This window comes from Onychostruthus taczanowskii, unplaced genomic scaffold (genome assembly GCF_017590055.1).
Source record: "Onychostruthus taczanowskii isolate IOZ18803 unplaced genomic scaffold, ASM1759005v1 scaffold5, whole genome shotgun sequence".
NCBI classification, from domain to species: Eukaryota; Metazoa; Chordata; class Aves; order Passeriformes; family Passeridae; genus Onychostruthus; species Onychostruthus taczanowskii.
The window spans coordinates 7,414,396-7,432,632 of record NW_024502568.1 but is presented as its reverse complement, the minus strand read 5'-3'; the positions used below and the strand labels follow the sequence as shown (position 1 = coordinate 7,432,632).

The 18,237-nt window shown below is 46.0% G+C and overlaps 1 protein-coding gene across 1 annotated transcript in view; it reads right to left on the bottom strand.

Annotated features, from left to right (window-relative positions):
- The window catches only part of NEURL1 (neuralized E3 ubiquitin protein ligase 1), a 144,130-nt gene extending 139,823 nt beyond the window's left edge, over positions 1-4,307 (bottom strand). Inside the window, exon 1 of the mRNA XM_041415608.1 lies at positions 4,116-4,307. Within this exon, the coding sequence (XP_041271542.1) occupies positions 4,116-4,200 (85 nt within the window). The 5' untranslated portion in view covers positions 4,201-4,307. The remainder of the gene's footprint in view (positions 1-4,115) is intronic.
- Between the last annotated feature and the right edge of the window lie 13,930 nt (positions 4,308-18,237).

Genomic DNA, 18,237 nt, shown 5'->3' with positions numbered 1-18,237 from the left:
AGCTCAACATGACTAAGATCTTGATGGGAGCCTCCAGATGCCACTGTAACACAAATATAAAAGAGCCCATGAGTAATCAGAACTGCTGAAAAGAGGATCCCTGGCAGCTGGGGCTGAGGCTGTAATACTATGCACGCATTCTTTTGCAAAAATATCACAGGTGCATTGCCCTATGAGAAAATCAACAGGAAGAAATCCTGCTTGCTGCCACTCACTCTTCAAGGCAAGAGGGGCTCAGGAAAGAGTACTAAACCTGAGGAGGAGGCAGGAGAGGATTTAAGAGAGAAGACAGTAATTGTTCTTAGCTTTTACAATGTAATATTGATCTGCTGTCTACAGCAATGGCTAAGCCTTCTTGAAGCTGAGGACACAAGAGAAGTGAGGATAAAGAGCTACATGTCCATGGAGCACAGGAGATGGCATACAAGTCCTGTGCCTCACTTCTGACCCAAGGACTAGAAAAACTTCATTTCTTTATCCTGGACCAGCACATCTGTGAACTACATCACTGCCCAAACAGGGCACACAGCCCACACCCCACAGGAGGAAGAGTTAAACACTTCCAGCAATGTTGAGCAGGAAAGAATGCAAAAGCCAGAGACCAGGAAGATGTAACACTAGGCAAAGAGGGGAACTGAATGAGTTACACCAGGATTAATAAAAACAGTTAATAGAGGAAATTGAATATACTATCTTGAAAGAACCTTGGGGGAGGGAGAGGGGTTAAACTGAGGATCCATCTCTTGAGAAATAATAGAAGTCTCCTTGGTTAGAACAGTTCAACACAGATTACCCTGACATAACTAAATAAAGAGTACACAGAGCCACTGATGAGAAGGCTGATCTTTTTCATCTCAGAATTCAGCAGATTAGATACAGCTGGAGTTTTCCCACTTGGCTCCCCTCCAAACAGCCATACACACCTTGTTTGATAGTTATCACAAACCATATTTCAGAGAGGGTGGACAGCAAAAATTTCCTGGAGTTTATCTGGCTGCGTCCTTAAGGAGATTGTTACCAGATAATCATAATCTTTTGCACAGCATTAGGAAAGTACACAAAGGATCACCTTCTGTCACCCCTGACAAACTACATCTGGGTTATGGGAAGGGAAATACTCACAGGAATTCTGAAAATAATCTCACCTCAACCTCCCCATCATGATATCACCAAGTGAAATCCTCCTTCTAATCACTGGCCAGGACTTCAAGGTTAACAGCCATATCAGGACCATGGCATCAGATCACCTGCGGTCCTGGAGGAGTTCAGTTTTCACTGTCTCCTAAACAGCCAAAGCCTGTAGGCACAACTATGGCACCAAAGTCTGGATTCATAATGCAGATATGACATGCTGCTCTGGAACAGGTAATTCCAAAGTGCTCAAGCCTAGGGGTTCCTAGTGAACAGTTATGTGAAGTGCTTTTATAAACTGCTGGACATAACAGATTTTAAAGTATTACCTTACTCAAAAGCAACTTGAAAATCATCAGCCTGGGGTTCCAGCTTTGCTCTTGCAGGTACCTTCACAAAGACCTGCCTATTTCAGTTACCTTGTTTTAAAACTGCAGCTGAAGCCTGAGAATCAAGTTGTGTGCTTTCCTCCTTTTGCGCAACCATCTAAAGCAAAGCAAATATTCTGCCAGCCGTGTCAGTCTTCGTGAGATTTCTGTCTTATGCCTTCAACACCAGAAGTATCACATGGTCTTCAGAAGATTTATGTAACTAAAGGTGACCATTTTTAGCAGGACTAAGAGAAAGACATAAAAATTTCCAGCACAAGTGGGCAACAGCTCTACCATGTGCAGAGATGTTACTTTTTACTTAGGTGAGATGAACTTGTAAGGTACAGGGACTGAATTCAAAGTCTGCAGGCCACCTTAGGAACCAATGCAATCATAGCTTCTTCTCAAGCAAGAATGAGCCTAACCACCCTGGCACCAGGCCAGGAAGAGGTCACCACAGAGTAAAAAAGTATTAGATGGTGATACAGAACTTATAAAAGTTCTGTATCCCTAACACTAAGCCAGACACTGAAGGAAGAACAACTGGGGATCTTCAACTAAAATATACTTTACAAAATGTTAAATGGCAGATACGTAACAAAACTGTGTGACATTCATACTTTCACTGCTATGCCTTGAGTATATTTTACAGAAACCTGTCAAATGCAATCAGACTTGTTTATTCTGCATTTAAATGTAGGACCTGAGGCAGTCTGGTTTCAAAAAAGACAGAAAAAGCACATATTGTCCCTGGCAGTTGCTTAGTTTTTATAACAAAGGCAATGCCATGTTCACTCTTTATTCCAAATAAAATTATTTCAATGCTCTGTTGCATTAGAATCTTGAGAATATTTCTGCTTGCTGCCTCAGCACAGGTAGAAAAATAATTAAAATGTAAATTAAAGGAAGAAATATAGAAACAAAGTGCCATTAACACACAACTCACTGCTCCCACCCCCCTCTCCCAAAATCAGGTGATTCTTACAGAGCATCCTCCAAATCTCACGTAAGCCACTGTTAATGGATTAAGTGTCAGTGTCCCTTCTGGCTACAGTTTATAAATTCTTATCTGCTTAAGGTTGCTCCAGAAAGACTTCCAGCTGACAGCATGATTCTTAAAGAGACAAATCCTCCCTGGCAGTTTACAATTGCATACCAACAACTACAGCATTGCGTGTGCCTTCATGTTTGCACTGACGGGGGATGATGGTTCACTGTTTAGGATTCAGCATCCCCCTCCTTTCAAGTCTGATCTGAAGCACCACCATTGCTTGGGCTGAGTTTCTCACTGACTTCATCCGTGACAGGGCAATGAGCATTCCTAACATCTTGCATGGCCACTGAAACAGCCATGACAAAACCACCCTCAGTTCACACCACTGCTCCAAATCACCCAACTACAGACAAAGGGGGCAGAGAGATTCAGCAGAAGAATAATGCAGGTATCAGAAAATCCTTCCCTATAACAACCAGTTGCCCAGCTCATCATTAACCATTTCCACTCCTCTAGACAATGCCAAAGAAGTATCCAAAAGCCCAGCAAAAAATGAGGGTGAACAGCACTATTTTCTCTTTTTCTATTTTCCCTATTTTCCATGCTGGTGGCTGCAAATTCTGCAACACATAGAGGAAGCTGCAACAAGTTATAATCTGAAATGGCTGTTAGAGCAGCACCTTCCCTCATTCTCTGCTTACAGAGAGATGTGTGACATCCTCTACCTCCATTAGCCAGTGCCTTTGGCTGTGAAAATTACCTTAGAGAAGAGGCACCCAGGTAGTGCTGAACACACAGCGTGTGTGTGTACTGCTGCCCGAAAAAATTGCATTCATGAACAATGGGCTATTTTCTGCTAGCACCCTCCCAACTTCCAGCAAAAGGGGGTAAAAAAGAGCAGAGATAGAGGAGACCTTTGGCAGGCTCTCCTGTCCACATTACAGAAGTCACCCCCATCCCATTTGGTGCCAACAGGTCCCTAGGAGTTCAGAAAAGGATGGCATCCTTATGAGGAAGAGAATAGCCACATCAGCGAGACAAGGAACCCCAAATACTCCCTGCCCTCCTCCAGGACTGACAGTCCCATGCAGAAACACATTCATGGAGCCCTCAGAAGAGACACAAAAGCAAAGCCTTCATTCACCGATAAGCACTCGGGGACTCTCGGTGCTCTTACTCCCCCAAATTGTTGCCCTTTGCTTTCCTAGGGCACCTTTGCCTGGGAAGAGCCGTGCACCCATCAGCCCTGCACGGGGCACTGCCGGGGCAGAAGTGACAGCGCTGCGGGCAGGGCAGGGGGGTCACACCGCGGGAGGGCTGGGGGTGCCAGGCACGGAGCCATCCTTGGGGAGCGCAGCCTGACTCAAGGTGTCCTGCCCGGCGCGGGTGCTCAGGGTGCTGTGTGTACCCGGGATCTAATCCCAAGCTGGGGTCCCTGCGGTACCCAGATTTGCGTCCTGCCCGGCTGCCCATCCGATCCGGGGTGTCCAGAGCACCCATCCCGCTCCGGGCTGCTCCAGGTGCCCCGGGATCCCGCGGGTGCCCGCCTGCAGGGGGATGCTCGGGGTGCGGGAATGCCGGGGCCGCTCGGGGTGCCGGGGCTGCCGACCGAGCCGTACCTTTGAGGCGGTGGTGGCGGGCGCGGTGCAGGCGGCCCTGGCCGCCGCGGGGCAGCGCGGGGATGCTGGAGAAGCGGCTCCCCATGGCGGCATCCGAGCCGGGCCGGGCCGGGCGGCACCGCGCGAGCTCTGTCTGCCCGCGGGCTGTGCCGGCGAGGGCGGAGGGCAGCGGCGGCTCCGAGGGTGCCGAGAGCCGCGGTCCCGCCCGCCGGGCCCCCCGCCCTCCGCTCGGCGGGGCGGGGCGGCGGCACCGCGGCCCCCCCGCCGCGCCGGTCGCCATGGAGACACAGCTGTTCCGCCGGGGGGGCGCCGCCCCGCCCAGATGTGGCACCGCTGGAGCGACAGGTGGGGACGCGGAGCCTCTGCCCACCCCCGCCCCAGCACAGGGACACCCGGACCGCAAACCCGAGGGGCAGACGCAGGGTCAGGGACATCATTGCCTTCCATTGCCAACCCGGGACTCGCCTCGCACCTGCTGGCCCTAAACCCGCTTCCCCAGCCTCCTTCTTCCACAGGGGAAATTGTGGCCAAGCCCGGAATCCAGGCGCTTCAAAGAAGCTGCATCATGCATGGACACTCACCCAAGCAGACCGGCTGTGGTGGGATGCAGCTGTCCTAAAGCAATTAGGATTCTCCTGGATACAAACAGGTCATAGCCACACTCGGGAAGGCAAAGAAGATGGCAAGCAGCTCCTCGCACAGTCCTAGGGCAAGTGGACAAGCAGGCAGCTAGTCAGAGGGGTGAGTAGGTCTGTTTCTGGTCCTTGACCTACCCAGTAAGTTGTGTGTGTGCCTGCAGCCACCACTTTACTCAATCCAGGGGCTCAAAGCAGTGAAAAGTTCCAGTCAAGCTCAGGGAAGTAGGGTAGGGTAGAGATGGGATAAAGGGAAACACTTCACCGACAGATCTGTGAAGGTCAGGAGCTCATACTGGTGAAGCACCAGCATGGGGCACTGCCTGAACGTGTGTCACCTGAAAACTGCTGCAATACAAACACATCCCACGTGAGCTGGGACTGCCCTGCGTGGCTGCAGCCCCCTGAGCCTCTGCACAGCTCCAGTGTCACAAACACACATTACTCACACATGCCCGGGACATGCCCACGTGGCTCATTTTCTTGCCCTTAGAGAGAAGGTCCTGTGTTAATACCACATCTGTCCACTACCAGACATGTGGCTCCTCTTCTCACTGCCCTCCCTGGAGCCACCCAGGCCACTGAGGTGCTCCACAAAAGCAGCCATGGCTATACAGGATGAGAAGGTTCTCCTTGTCCTCACCATAGCAGCAACTTGGCCACAGGGAAATTTCTCCTGTGACAGCCACAACCCAAGACCTGGAGTTGTTCAGTTGGTACCACAGTAAAATCAACCCACAATTGATGCTGTCTATTGCATAATTTCATTACCTTTGTCTTTTAAGAGGACTACATGCTCTGAAGACATCGTTATAAGCTTCATCTAGAGTTTTAGTGGATGCTGCATTCAGCCATGTTGTGGCTATAAAATGGCTTTGTCCTTCCTTCTGTAGAGCAAAAATTTAATTTTCAGCTTTCTTCCAAAAGGTGATTTTGCTATCTATCTGCCTCCACCCTCCATTTTCCCTCCTCTTAGTAAATGTAAGAAAAGCCCTTCCTGGTCAAGGACCACATTTGGATATTTTCATCCTGAAAACAGTTACTGCTGCAATTTCCTCATCCAGAAAGCCAAGAGACCTCTGTTCTATGAAACCACTCAAGTATCTAACTTTCAGAGAAGGGGAAGGTTATTTCTGAGGTTAAATAACAAAACTTTTTAAGAAATATTGAGAATCTCAACCAAAATATGATGCTTAAATCCAGATGAGAATTTCTTTTGGCGTGTATGATCTACAGAGCCAGGGTGAAGAACCATTACTGTCCTGCCCAGCTTTTAATTGCACTATGAGTGAGATGTGCCCCTTTTTTGCATCCTTTCTCATTCTCTCAGAAGTAGAAAGGAACAACCACACCAGTCAGAGTGAAGCCATGGTAGAGTGGTTCAAAGTCTGGTTCAAACATGAGCCCTCTGTTCAGCTCTTCTGGTGTTTGGGTCCTGCTCTGGCCCCATGCTGTTCCACCAGCTGCCTCCACATGCAGGAAGCTCAAGAGCAGAGGTGAGACAGAGGCTGAGACTGAGTCACATCTTTGTTTAGATCCTTTGTGAACATCAACACTCTATTTCCAGCGAGCTCATTACAGTGAGCCCAAAAAGAAACAAATTACCTGAGATGAGCTCAGTTGATTAGGGCATGGTGCTAATGACACCAAGCTTGTGGGTTCAATCCCTGTATGGGCCATTCACTTAAGAACTGGACTTGATGATTTTGTGGGTCCCTTTCAACTCAGAATATTCTATGATTTGTGACACAAGACTGGAATGGCCCTTAGAAGGGCAATTCCACCTCCTCATCACACAATACCTTCCATCCTGTTGAACGTAATTGTCTCCAACAAACAAAAGAAAAAAAACCCCTGTTCTTTCTCCATTTTTTTTTCTCTAATATCTCTTTCTGTCTGTCCTTGAATTGCAAGAGATCTTGAGCAAGGACTGTCACTTTTCTGGGAAATTTCATGTTTAATGTGGCAGAAAGAGGTGTCAATGTAAGGCAATTATAATGGAAAGAGGCATCTTTCCATTGTATAAAAGAGATCTTGAAAAAGGAAAGGTACCAGTTTTGGACTGGAGACATAGGGAACATCCATGTGATAGCACAGGAAGGATTTTTGTGCAGTCATCCATTAGATGACAGGCACTCCCACATGTGAGTGCAGGCTGCTACCTGTGCCTTGTGTGATAGCTCACCACGTGGGGAGCCTGTTCCCAGAAGGACCACGGGCCGTCTGCTTCTACCAAACCCACCCTGAGTTTAGACACCAGGCACCAATTTAACCTTGGTGCCATAGTGTGAATACTAAACTATGCCCCACATGGCTGGTGGGGTCTGTGCTCCACCACCTCCCCGTTCAACCTGGATAACCAAGGTAAAGCACAATTCCATCAGTGAAAGGAGGAAGCCTTACAGGCCTGCTTTAGCCACTTGTTCAGCTGCCATGAGGGATGGGCTTTGCTTTGCCTGGCACAGCAGCCTGCCGCTGACACCACGGGGACAAATGCAAAACAGCACCAGGGGTTGTTGTGATTGTACCCTGGTTCACTTTATCAGAGTCTTTGAATTTGCTCCTTATATTGGTTGGAGAAGGAGTGAAAAGGAGGGGCTGCTTGCTGTCCTTGCCAACTTATGTCAGCTTTTCCTGCAAAAAATGTTGAGCAGGGTGAGAAATATGCTCTGTGATCACAGGGGCCCTTGATAGACAAAACAGGATCACACTGATTCTGGGTTTTTGCCTTTTTCCTGTGCTCTAGCAACAGGGAGCATTGAAACAGCTTGCCAAAACTGCAGGGCTTTCACACCATCAAGTCAGGACTTTCCTTGTGTGTTAGTGTTATCAATTGAATTGGCTAATTAGAGACATGCAATTCCTTGGTACCAGCCCTGCCAGGCAGTGGGGACCTGGTGCAGAGCATGCTGTGGAACAGAGCAGGGTGAGTTCACCTAAAACTGAGTGACCTAAAACTCCTCTCCACTTTCTGAATTTGTGCATGGGCATCTGACTTCCAGTTTGTAATTTGTGCTTAGAAGTCAATGGAGACAACACTGACACTCCATTAATTTCATCTGAAGTTAGTATCAGCTAACATTGTGATTATAATTATGGACAAACACAAGGAGAAAGGCTCTGCACAGCCACATCTGCTCATGGAACAAAAGTCACAAAACCACCCATCAATTCTCAGTTCTCCACCAGAGAGCTGGGTGCAAGGATGAGCTGCAGCTGCTCGGCTCAGGCATATGTGAAAGACCACAGAGGCAGGATGTGGAGGAGGATTTGTGAGAGGCTGGAGGGTAGGATCTACGTGCTGGATGATCAGGCAGATGAGCAGCTGCTAGGCTGGGTACACAGGGGTGCCTTCAGACTGCAAAGGGGGCGAGGTCAGATGAGTGCACTTGCATTTAAGGACTCTGGGTATTTTGTAAAGGTCTCTAACTCTGAAGAACTGTGCAACAATGAAGAAAACTAAGTAAAAATTCCCTTTTTAATGCCTATGTTTGCGCCTTCTAGGCACATCAGCCCTCAAGGGATTTCACAAGAAACCAGGTAATCACAATCACAGAATAATATGAGGAATCAGAAGAACAGGAGTAGAGATGAAGCCTGAGCCACCATTCCCTGAAATGTGGGCAAACACACCAGAATTCATATTCTGAGAGGATGCTCAGAGGAAGAGTTGCAACCCAGGGAATAAATGTCACAGGATAAAACACAAAGCAGTGAATGGGCACTAGCCAGGCCCTTTTGGATTTGAAACTCATGGGGTCCAGCAGCCTGGACCACACAGTGGCACACAAGTGAGAGTGCTGGGAATGTGGCACTTTAAGCATCAAAGGGTCTGAAAATGGAAATATGCTGTACATCCCTTCCAGAGGAAGGTTTGATCCACTAGGCCCTGCTGACTTCACACACCTATTAAGCTAATTCTTTCCCTTATATATTGAAGAAGGATCTCAAAAATGTTGCTTTAATTGCTGTAATTAAATGCCTGGCATCATAACTTCAACAGATGTGGAAGAAAAAGACACACCTATCCATGAAATGTACAGATCTGCATGCTGCAGGGAGAAAAGATCATCTGGGAGATATTCATTGTATGTAATTGTTGGGCTAATCCCTAATTTGTGTATTTTAAAATGACTGAATGAAACAGGCCTCCTTGATGTGGCATGCATCACACAAAAATGAAATACCCTGCAGCCACCACGTCAGGAAGATTTACCCCCATTGCTGTCACCTTGGAAACTTATGAAAACAGGGTGTCAGACTCAGATGGGACAGAAGCAAATTTGGCCTTGTGAGTTAAAATAGGATAGGAAGACAAGAGACCACTCTCAGTCACAGGTGAACAACTGTGCTTGTGTCTAACAGGACAAGAGATTTCACAGCAGCAACCAGAGGAGTTACTTCTAGAGATAATAGGTTAAAGTGAAGAAAGGAAAAATGATCTGTAAATATAAAACCTCACAAGATGCTTAGTCTCAGACAGCAGTCAAAAAAAGCCATCATGACAAGTGATTGTCCATTTTTGTGCTTTTCCCTGAGAAAACGAAATCCCATGTCACCTCTTATGTAAGAAAAGTAGATACTGGTTTTATCTGAGTGGCACAGGAAAGAAGTGTCCATCTTCTGTGACATACTGGCTGTACAGTGTGCAGGCTGGGGAAAATGCTTTGTGCAGCCATCTTGATGCTTTAGATTAATTCTGTTTATTTTCTGACCTTTACATTTGCAGTTCTCCCATTCATCAGCAATGGATTCACTTGAGAGGAGGCTTTTGCATATTTTAGCAGCCATTTTGCAAATTGCAACTTAGGTATTTGTTATCAGCTATGCTCAAAGACAATCATCTGAAGACAAAACAACCCAATAAACAGGGGAGAACAAACAGGTGGACAGGTGGTTAGAAAATATTAATTTATTTCACATACACTGGTCACATTTTTTGAGCTCTAACATGAAAGCACAATTATACTCTTGCAATATAAACTTAAACCCTCCCTGTGAGGAGGGTTTAAGTACCTTTTAATTCAAGTCTATTGTGCTCCTCATACTGGGAAAGTCAGTGAAGCCTGTTGAGCCCCAAGTGTATTTCAGAGCAGCCCCAAGTGTGCTTCCTCCCATAGCAGAAAGCTTCAAGGGGCACATTTGTGCCACATCCCAGTGACCCAAATCTCACCACTAAGCTGGGGCTTACTAGAAAGGCCAGTACTGAGCAGAGGATATTTCCAGGGGAATCAGCTCCTCCCTATTTAAAGGGTCCTTTGATCTACAAGAGAAATCTAACAGGAATTTAGCACAGCTAATAGTCAAGCCTTTGATCTTCCCTTTGGAGTTTCACTGGCTGTCAGACAGCCTGAACCCCTACTTCCAGCAATAGGAGCCACAGATTTCTCCCTAGCACTTTACAGTGAGTTTTCCATCCTCATAGATTGACCAGGGTTGCAGGGTTTTTGTTCCTATTCACTTAACTTCTGGGGAAATTCTCCCCTGAAACTTTTTGGTAGACAAGGACCTTCCTTTCAGTCTCCCTTTCATATCTCTGTCAAGATGGTGGATACTGCTACAGAGGTGGCAGGCAGCCCACTGTAGCAGAACACACACTCTGAGGGATATTTGCCTTCTAAAAAAGATCCTGCATTCTTTCCAGATCTAAATGGCTGTAAGTTAAAGGAGGGATATATCAAGACTTTGATGACAGATGCCAGTGTCAATCTCATATCCTATTTCTGCATCAAAATATTTGCTCTTAATTGAATTTACTGTGCAAATTAACAGTGGAGGTGCCCAGATTTCTAAATGGGTCATTGCAAGCCAGCTTTACATCATACTGAAAAGTCAGCATGCTTGAGGAATATTGGGAAAAAAACCCAAATATTTACTACATGTGATAAGTTAGAGAAAGGGGAAGTGTATTAAGGATGTTAAGGATGTTAGTCTGAACTTCTAAATGTGTTTGACATCCTCAGTACCTTAAATGGTGGGTTAGATTATCAAAGGCATCCAAAGCTTTTGTGTATTTGGTCAGTATTTCCTTTCTCCATGGTGGTTCCAGGATAGCAGTGTATCTTCACAGGTTCCAAAGACTACAAATTCCAAATAAACTTAAAGCAATATGAAAAGTCTGGGGTTTGATCTCCCAGCCTTCCACAGTCTGCAGAGCCTGCACACAGCCAGCACCACCACACAGAATGACACAAGCAGTACCAAGAGCCAACCAAGATGGTCTTCCACGTCTGACTCATCCTCAAACTGGCCACAGCAACAGGATGTGTTCAGCACTTGTCCTCCTGACGAGCTCTCATCCAAGTCAGTCAGGCCCTGTGTAGTCCCTGGAGCTGAACACCACCCTCAGAGGTCCCCAGAAAGGCTGAGACTGCTCATTAATTCCCTCCTGGTCCACACAGGGAGTTCCAGGCTGACTGAAAGGAAATTGGCTGAATCTCAAAAAGATGACCTGGAAACAGCAGCAATAGCTCTTTCTGCCCTTTCTACAGAGCCCTGCTGGTGGCACTGGATCTGTAGCCTGCTGGTAGCATCTGAAATCACCATTCCTCTTTGCTCCTCGATGCAAATAGTGGGAGCCAGCCAGCACAAACTCAGAAATGTCAAGTTTGCTATCATAAAGCTCCACTGACTCTCAATTTAAAGAGCATCATGACGAGGAGCACTTCCCACCAGGAGAATGTCATGAGCTGCTGCATTCAGCAAATCAGACACAACTATTTCCTTTCCCAAGGATACAATCTGGTCCCAGCAGTGAGGATTAACCCCCCAGACAAATATTAGCCTTAATTTTGGTTTAACAGCCAGGATCAGCTAGAATGAGTATCAAAACTGTTCTCTTGAAATGCTCAACTAAACCAGGGAGGAACAGGAGGGAGCACAAGTCCCCAACAGCACTTATTTGAATAATCTTGCTGACAGATCTGTTCTTTTCTCAGAATTTCCAGTCTGCATAACAGATCACAACAAGAAATCAGATACTGTCACTGGGCTCTGATAAATGGGGATGCAAGGACTAAATATTCTCTTTCCATATGAATAAATACTCCAATTCAAACAGCACCACTTGCATTGTTCACGCTGTCACCAAAATCCTGCAGGCAGCATCACAGCCTAGTAACTGAGCAGCACCCATCATTATTCACTTCATGAGCAGATATAGATTTTCAGCTCTCATTTACTGACAACATGTTCCTGACATTATAATCTCTTCTAAAAGCTTCTGCATGAGTTATAGCTACTGGTTTCAAAAGGAAATTTTGCATCTCTGCCTCTGAATTACTGACAATATTTTCAGTGTCTCTGAGACATTTAGGGAACAAATTTCCCTTTAATTTTAAGACTGCAAACAAAGGAAAAGCTGTTACAATATTAGGCTAATTTTTGCAACGCTTTAATGAGCGTCAGTTAAAATCCTACAACTTCCAGTTTGAATTTACTGAGTTGCAAGTTCTATATCAGTGGAGTTTCTTAGATACTTTTCTGTTTGATCCAAAAGGCAAAGTAGATACTTATGTATTGTAGTTCCATCATTCATCCTTCTTCTGCAAAAATGGAACAGGTCAAGGGTCTAATTACAGCCTTGCTAGCAGTTAAGGCCAATTGCCAAAGCTTTTGCTTTTATTCTTTTTTCCTTTTGCTTTTATTCTTACAGTTCTTTTCTTCGCTGACTCCATCTCTGCAGTAGTCAAAAACCTTTGTTGTGGAATCTGTCCTCATTTTAGGAAGGAATTCGATAGCAAGAGCTGGATCTGCAATGCTTCTGTCTACTTCCAGAGTGCACTTCAAGCTAAGAGAGCACATGGGCAATAAAACAGTGGTCATGCCAGAGACTGAGAAGGTGATAGTGTGAAATAACCCAAAATGCAATCCCTGCCTTACACTTCTATGGCTTAACTGTTCTGCTCTGCTGCCCAGGGTGGAGGGCAGAGGCTGTAAGCCAGCAAACACCCGGGTGAAATCAGATCCGGGTGCAGCATGTACCCAGGGCCAGAGAAGCCAGTTTGTGGTTGCTTTGCAGCCACTGGGTGCTGGCTTTGTTCCCCTCAAAATCATCTTCAATCACACAGAGATGATTTAGTCCTAAGGAGCAAGGGTGGGTCTTGACAATGAGGCTGGGAAAGTGCAGGTCAACACCAGAAACAGGTCAAAGGCACAGAGCTGGGCTGAAGGTGATGCTTCATGGCTGGGAAATTGGTGGCAAGAAAGCCTTTAACTGCTGAGGACTCTGTCTGAGACCAAGCCAGGGAGGGACAGCACTCTCATGATGTTCCTCTCTCACCTCTGCTGTCACTCCATCGTTGTTTCTGATGTGGATCCCAAACGTTTTCTGTGCCCCTCCAAGTCACTGCAGCACCTTGCTCTGCAGAGATGGACTCTACTAAATGAAAGTGAAAATATAATGAGGTTTAGAGACAAGAAGGGAGGGAAAGACATGAGGGGGGACATGAGGGTCTGGCCATGAAAAATCTTGATGGAGGGACAGGGATTAATTTACAAAAGCATGTTTAGTCTGTGTACCAAAGCCAAGACACTGAGTTTCCCAGGAGACCTTAACACAGAACAGTTCAGGGGTATTCAGAGCTCTTGGAAAAGGCCCGTACCCAAAGCCCTATTACAGCAGATAAACCTCAAGGAGCAGAGGGGTGGCTGTCACAACACCACAGGATCCCATCATCCCACATGATGTGATTCCAGCTATTTGCTTTGGAAAGACAAGGAGTAGTTAGGGATGTTACCAAAGGCAGCATGAGAAGATGATTATCCTCTGCAGAACACAGGGCACTGCAGGTAAGTACTGTCTGTGCAACCGTAAGAATTTAGCTTGGAACAGAGGATATGGAAAATTGTAGTGTACCTTAAAAGACCATTTCTTCTGAGTCCATGATTGTTAGTATTAAGTAAAGTTATAAATTGCAGTCCACAATCTTGTCTTTAAAAGGTATTTTGTGCTCTGCAATGAGGCCCAGGACAGAGAGAGCAAAGTCTCTTTTGTGATGAACCATCTGTCTCTGATGATGGCACATTTTTCTCCTTAGCTCTTTACAAAAGCTTGTCAGGGGGTGGATTGGGGTGGTAGTGATGGTGGTACAGCTGGAATGGTTGGTGGGTTTTACCCTACAGTTTCTATAAGTTTACTTGCTGTTTTGGAGGAAGTTTTTCTCTTAGAACTGCCTCTTTTAAGAGCATGCATTAATTATCCTCACTATTATGTGGCGAGAGGCAGTGAGCAGGAACCTGCCAGAGCCCAGCAATGCAGAAGTAAATCTACCTGCAGACACCTCCTCCTCCTCCAATCTTCCCTCTGAAAAGGTGTTAGAGCTTGAGCTTTTAAGCTTGAAAAAAAGTTCCAAAGTCAGAATGTGTGAGAGAGATGAAATGAGAGTTGAACAGAGAAACGAAAACTGTATCTTCAAGTCTAAACATTGTGAGATTCCCATGATTTGTTAATTTCCCATTTATCATGGTCAAGCATAAGTGAAATCTGCCGCAGAGATCATCCACAAGTGTCTTGCCATCACAGAGAATATCTGCTGCTGGTGAGAAGCCAAGAAGGTTAAGTCAGGATAGCATTTTCCTGTGAGAAAGTCAGAATAACTGCAGATTTGTGTTCACAGAGTTCTGGAGTTCTGAAGACACCCAACACCATACAAATATTATAAATATACACAGAGAGGAAGATTAACAACATGCAGGTGGGTTATAAACACAGATAAAGACAAGAGCTAGATGACAAGACAATTTTGTGAAGCAGGATTCTAATGTTACTGGAAGATGAATTGTAGCTACTGTGAAGCACCAACTTTCCTCAAATGCTTCAGGGATGTGTGTTTTAGGTCAGGTGGCCCTGGCATTAGTAGGAAAATGGAATGGCATTTTTATACCAGAACGTGGATTTTTAGGACTGGAGGTCACCTCTTACTCTGCAGAGGAGCTAATGGCCGGACACCAGCCTGTGTGTGCGTGTGTCTATGTGTGTGTGTGTGTGTGTCTATGGGTGTGTGTGTCAATGTGTGTGTGTGTGTCTATGTGTGTGTGTGTGTACATGCAGTGGGTAACAAACTCTCACAACTCCCATAATACTTAAGCTGTTACCTGAACTTCAGATACTGGAGAAAGCTCCTTTGTACCAAATAAGGACAAGAGCTATGAGAGAAAACACTGACATTAGCCTGGATTATTAATATATCCTCTTTCTAAACAGTCCTGTTATCTCTGCTCTTGAATGAACACCCAGAAGTACGGCCGCTCTCCAGCTCGGCCCCCCGCTCCACGGGAGCCCACAGAACAAGAGAGGTTCCTGTCTAGAGGAAAAGGCGTTTGGAAAAGCAGCAGCAGTGGGGGTAGGGAGCTGTCGGGGCGCTCAGGGCTCCTCCCGGGCTGGGGCTGCAGAGGGGCTGCCCAGCCAAGGACGTGACTGCTGGGGGAAGGACACGCCGGGTTTGGGGGGCTTCGCAGAGAAATGCTGCAATGAGCTGAGCTTTTTGTGTCTTTGCCTCGCTCTGAGGCAAGTTCAGGTTAGCGCTGGTGCCTGAAGGAAGCCAAAGGCAAATCCAAATCCAAACCCTGGCCAATTTAAATACTGGCATATTTCCTTCTGTCAGAGGCAGGGGGTTTTAGCCATCATTTCACATGAGACACGAGGCACTGGAAGAATAAAGCTCCCACCTCAGAGCCCCAAGGAACACCACAACAATGAATTTTAACACCTGTGGAGAGTGATTGGGTGTTCTTGCAACAAGAAAATACCTGTAGTGTTTTGCTTATGATGTCTTCACGCATACCTTGCTTTTCTTGGGAAACTCTGCTTCATGGATTTCTTTCTGAATGTTGTGGTTCTTCCTTCCCTTTGCAAATCTTTTTCAAGGTCTACCAAAAAAAAAAATCCCCATAGCAACTAGTTCTAATTTATGGGTACCTCTGTATTTGCAGATATACCCAGAGGCAGATCTCAGGGAGGTTCAGAGTGGACATCAGGAAAAAGTTCTTTACTAAGAGGGTTGTAAAGAGCACACTCTTCAGAGAAGTGGCCATGACACCAAGCCTGGCAGAGTTCAAGAAGCATCAGGACGATGCTCTTATATAACCCAATTAATTTCAGATAATCCTGTGAGAAGCAGGGAGTCAGACTCAATGACCCTTGTGGGTCCCTTCCAAATGGCAATATTCTATGATTCTGTAGTTTTCAGCAGGGAGGAGTGGATCCTGACCACCACCCACCCCTGACAGTGGGATTACTCCTCTCTCAGTTCCTTCTGCAGTTTTTTTGCAGCACATAAGAAAGGCTCAAGATTGCTCTAGCACATTTTCAGCCCAGAAAATGCCTGATGTCTGCCAAAACTTCATAAAGGTTTGTAGCAGAGATACACACACGAGATGAGCCCAAGCATCCTGAAGGACACCTGTGCTCCAGCATCACATGGCTGCTGTGGGAATTCTGACCCGCGATCCCTGAGCGCACCCCAGCAGCGCTGGCAGGGCTGCTCCCCCCGGCGCCGCTTCCAGGGATGCTCAGCACTCCTGCAGATCCTCCCTCTCGCCTGGGAGCGCTGCGGGAAGCGCCGGGAGGGACGGGAGGCAGCGCTGGATCCGCAGCACCGCTCGCTGGTGACAGGTCCCTCTGCAAGCCGGGGACAAGGACACAGCTCGCTCTTCAGCGCTGCTTGCTTAACGCCGGTGCATGGCTTTTCGTGGCACCAAGGAAAGCTGTTTCCTCGCCGCTTCCAGGCTTTGCTCTGCTCTAATCCCTCTGCAGACACCCTTCACTCCCCAGTTGTAAAGCCCCTGCACCCCAGGACACAGCAGTGATACCGGGATGCTGCTTCACAGCCCTATGCCTGCAAAACACAGTCAGCTGTGCTTAATCCTTCGAGTAAAAAAAAAAAATAGTAATAATAAATTGAGAAAAAAAGAGCAAAATTTACCTAAAATTTTCTCTTTCTACCTTTACAAGTTTTTCCATTCCTGACACACAACTTAGAAAAATATAGGATCTCTCCTTACAAAAGATCTGTGACATTTTTAGATACGACTTACCTAAAGAGTTTTGGTGAATTAATAATACAGTACAGAGAGAAATTTTGACTTAAAAGCCATGAATCTTTTAAGGCTACTGGAGGATGTGGTCTGCTTCCTAGAGCAGTCACATTGGACAAAGACTGGGACAGCCTTAAACCCAAATGTAGATGCCCAAAGTCACAGCACTGAGATGGGTTTTGTCACTCAACTTCCATTTCCTTTAACACACCTAAACAGTCTCTATAACATCTCTGCAAACTGAAGACAAACTGATCTCTCAAGAAAAGTTTGCTATCAGTGGTTTTCATCCTGTAAACTGTGGATACCTCAGGGCTGGAGCTTAATTTTGAGTGTCTGAAAAGGACAACAGCAACAAAAAAAACCCCCAAACAAACAAAACAAAACAAAAAACAAGCAAAACAATCACACCAACAAACAAACAAACAAACAAACAAAAAACCCCACCACAAAATGGAAAAACAAGACACACAGAAATACCCCTAGCTAAACATCAGTAGATATGTGGGTATTTATTAGCAAATCAGAAAAAAAGTCTGAAAAATCTCTGAGCTGCAATATTTAGAGATCAGTCTGCTTTCTTCATTCTCCATCTTACTCCTTAATTCCCTCTTAGCTGAGAAGAGACTCTATCTCAAATGATGTCACTGCAGCATCAGCTCCAAGCCAAGCAGATAAATGGCCTTACAAAACTCCCTCTCAGTCAGAAATAGTGTGAATTAGGTCAAGATTGGGGTAATGCAGAGATCAGGAAATAAGGCTTCTAAGTAAGCCAAAAAGCAAAGTGCTAATGGCTAGGACAGCAATATATAATGAGATCTTAAGAAGAACAACACAGAGCTAAGCCACATATTTCCTCACTGGCAGTCAGCTGCATGTTGGTGCTTTAATGAAGTTACAAGGCAGAACACAGGAATATCTAATCCCCAGAGAACATCATTAGTGAAGATAAACTACATTTTACAATGCTGCCATTATTTTTGCTAGCATCTCATTAATCATTTAATGGTCATTACTCATTATTTACTTAGCCTGGACAGGGTACACAGCTGTGCAAAAATACCCACAGAATCACAGATTTAGATGGTCCCTGTCCATGGAGCCAACAAAGCTGCAATTTGTCACTGCAGCCAGTGACCATCAGAAGTTTGCATAGGAGGAAATACTGCCTGTGTTCATCTTCATGGGCAGTTGAAATGGAAGTTGACTTCAGCTGTGACAAATTGAAGATGCTGAATGATTTGCAGGCAGTGAGGAGTAAAATCCTCTGCCAGATTTGGAGAAGAAGAAGGCAATCATATTGCTCTGCTGTCCTCCATGGTGGACTGGGGCCCCAAACTGTTTCAAAAAGGCCAGAGAAGATAAAGCTCAGCTGCAACCTGCTGGTCAAGTAGAGACAGGCTCTCAGGGTGTCTCCCTGTGGGCCCAAGGGTTAGGAACAGGCTCACTTG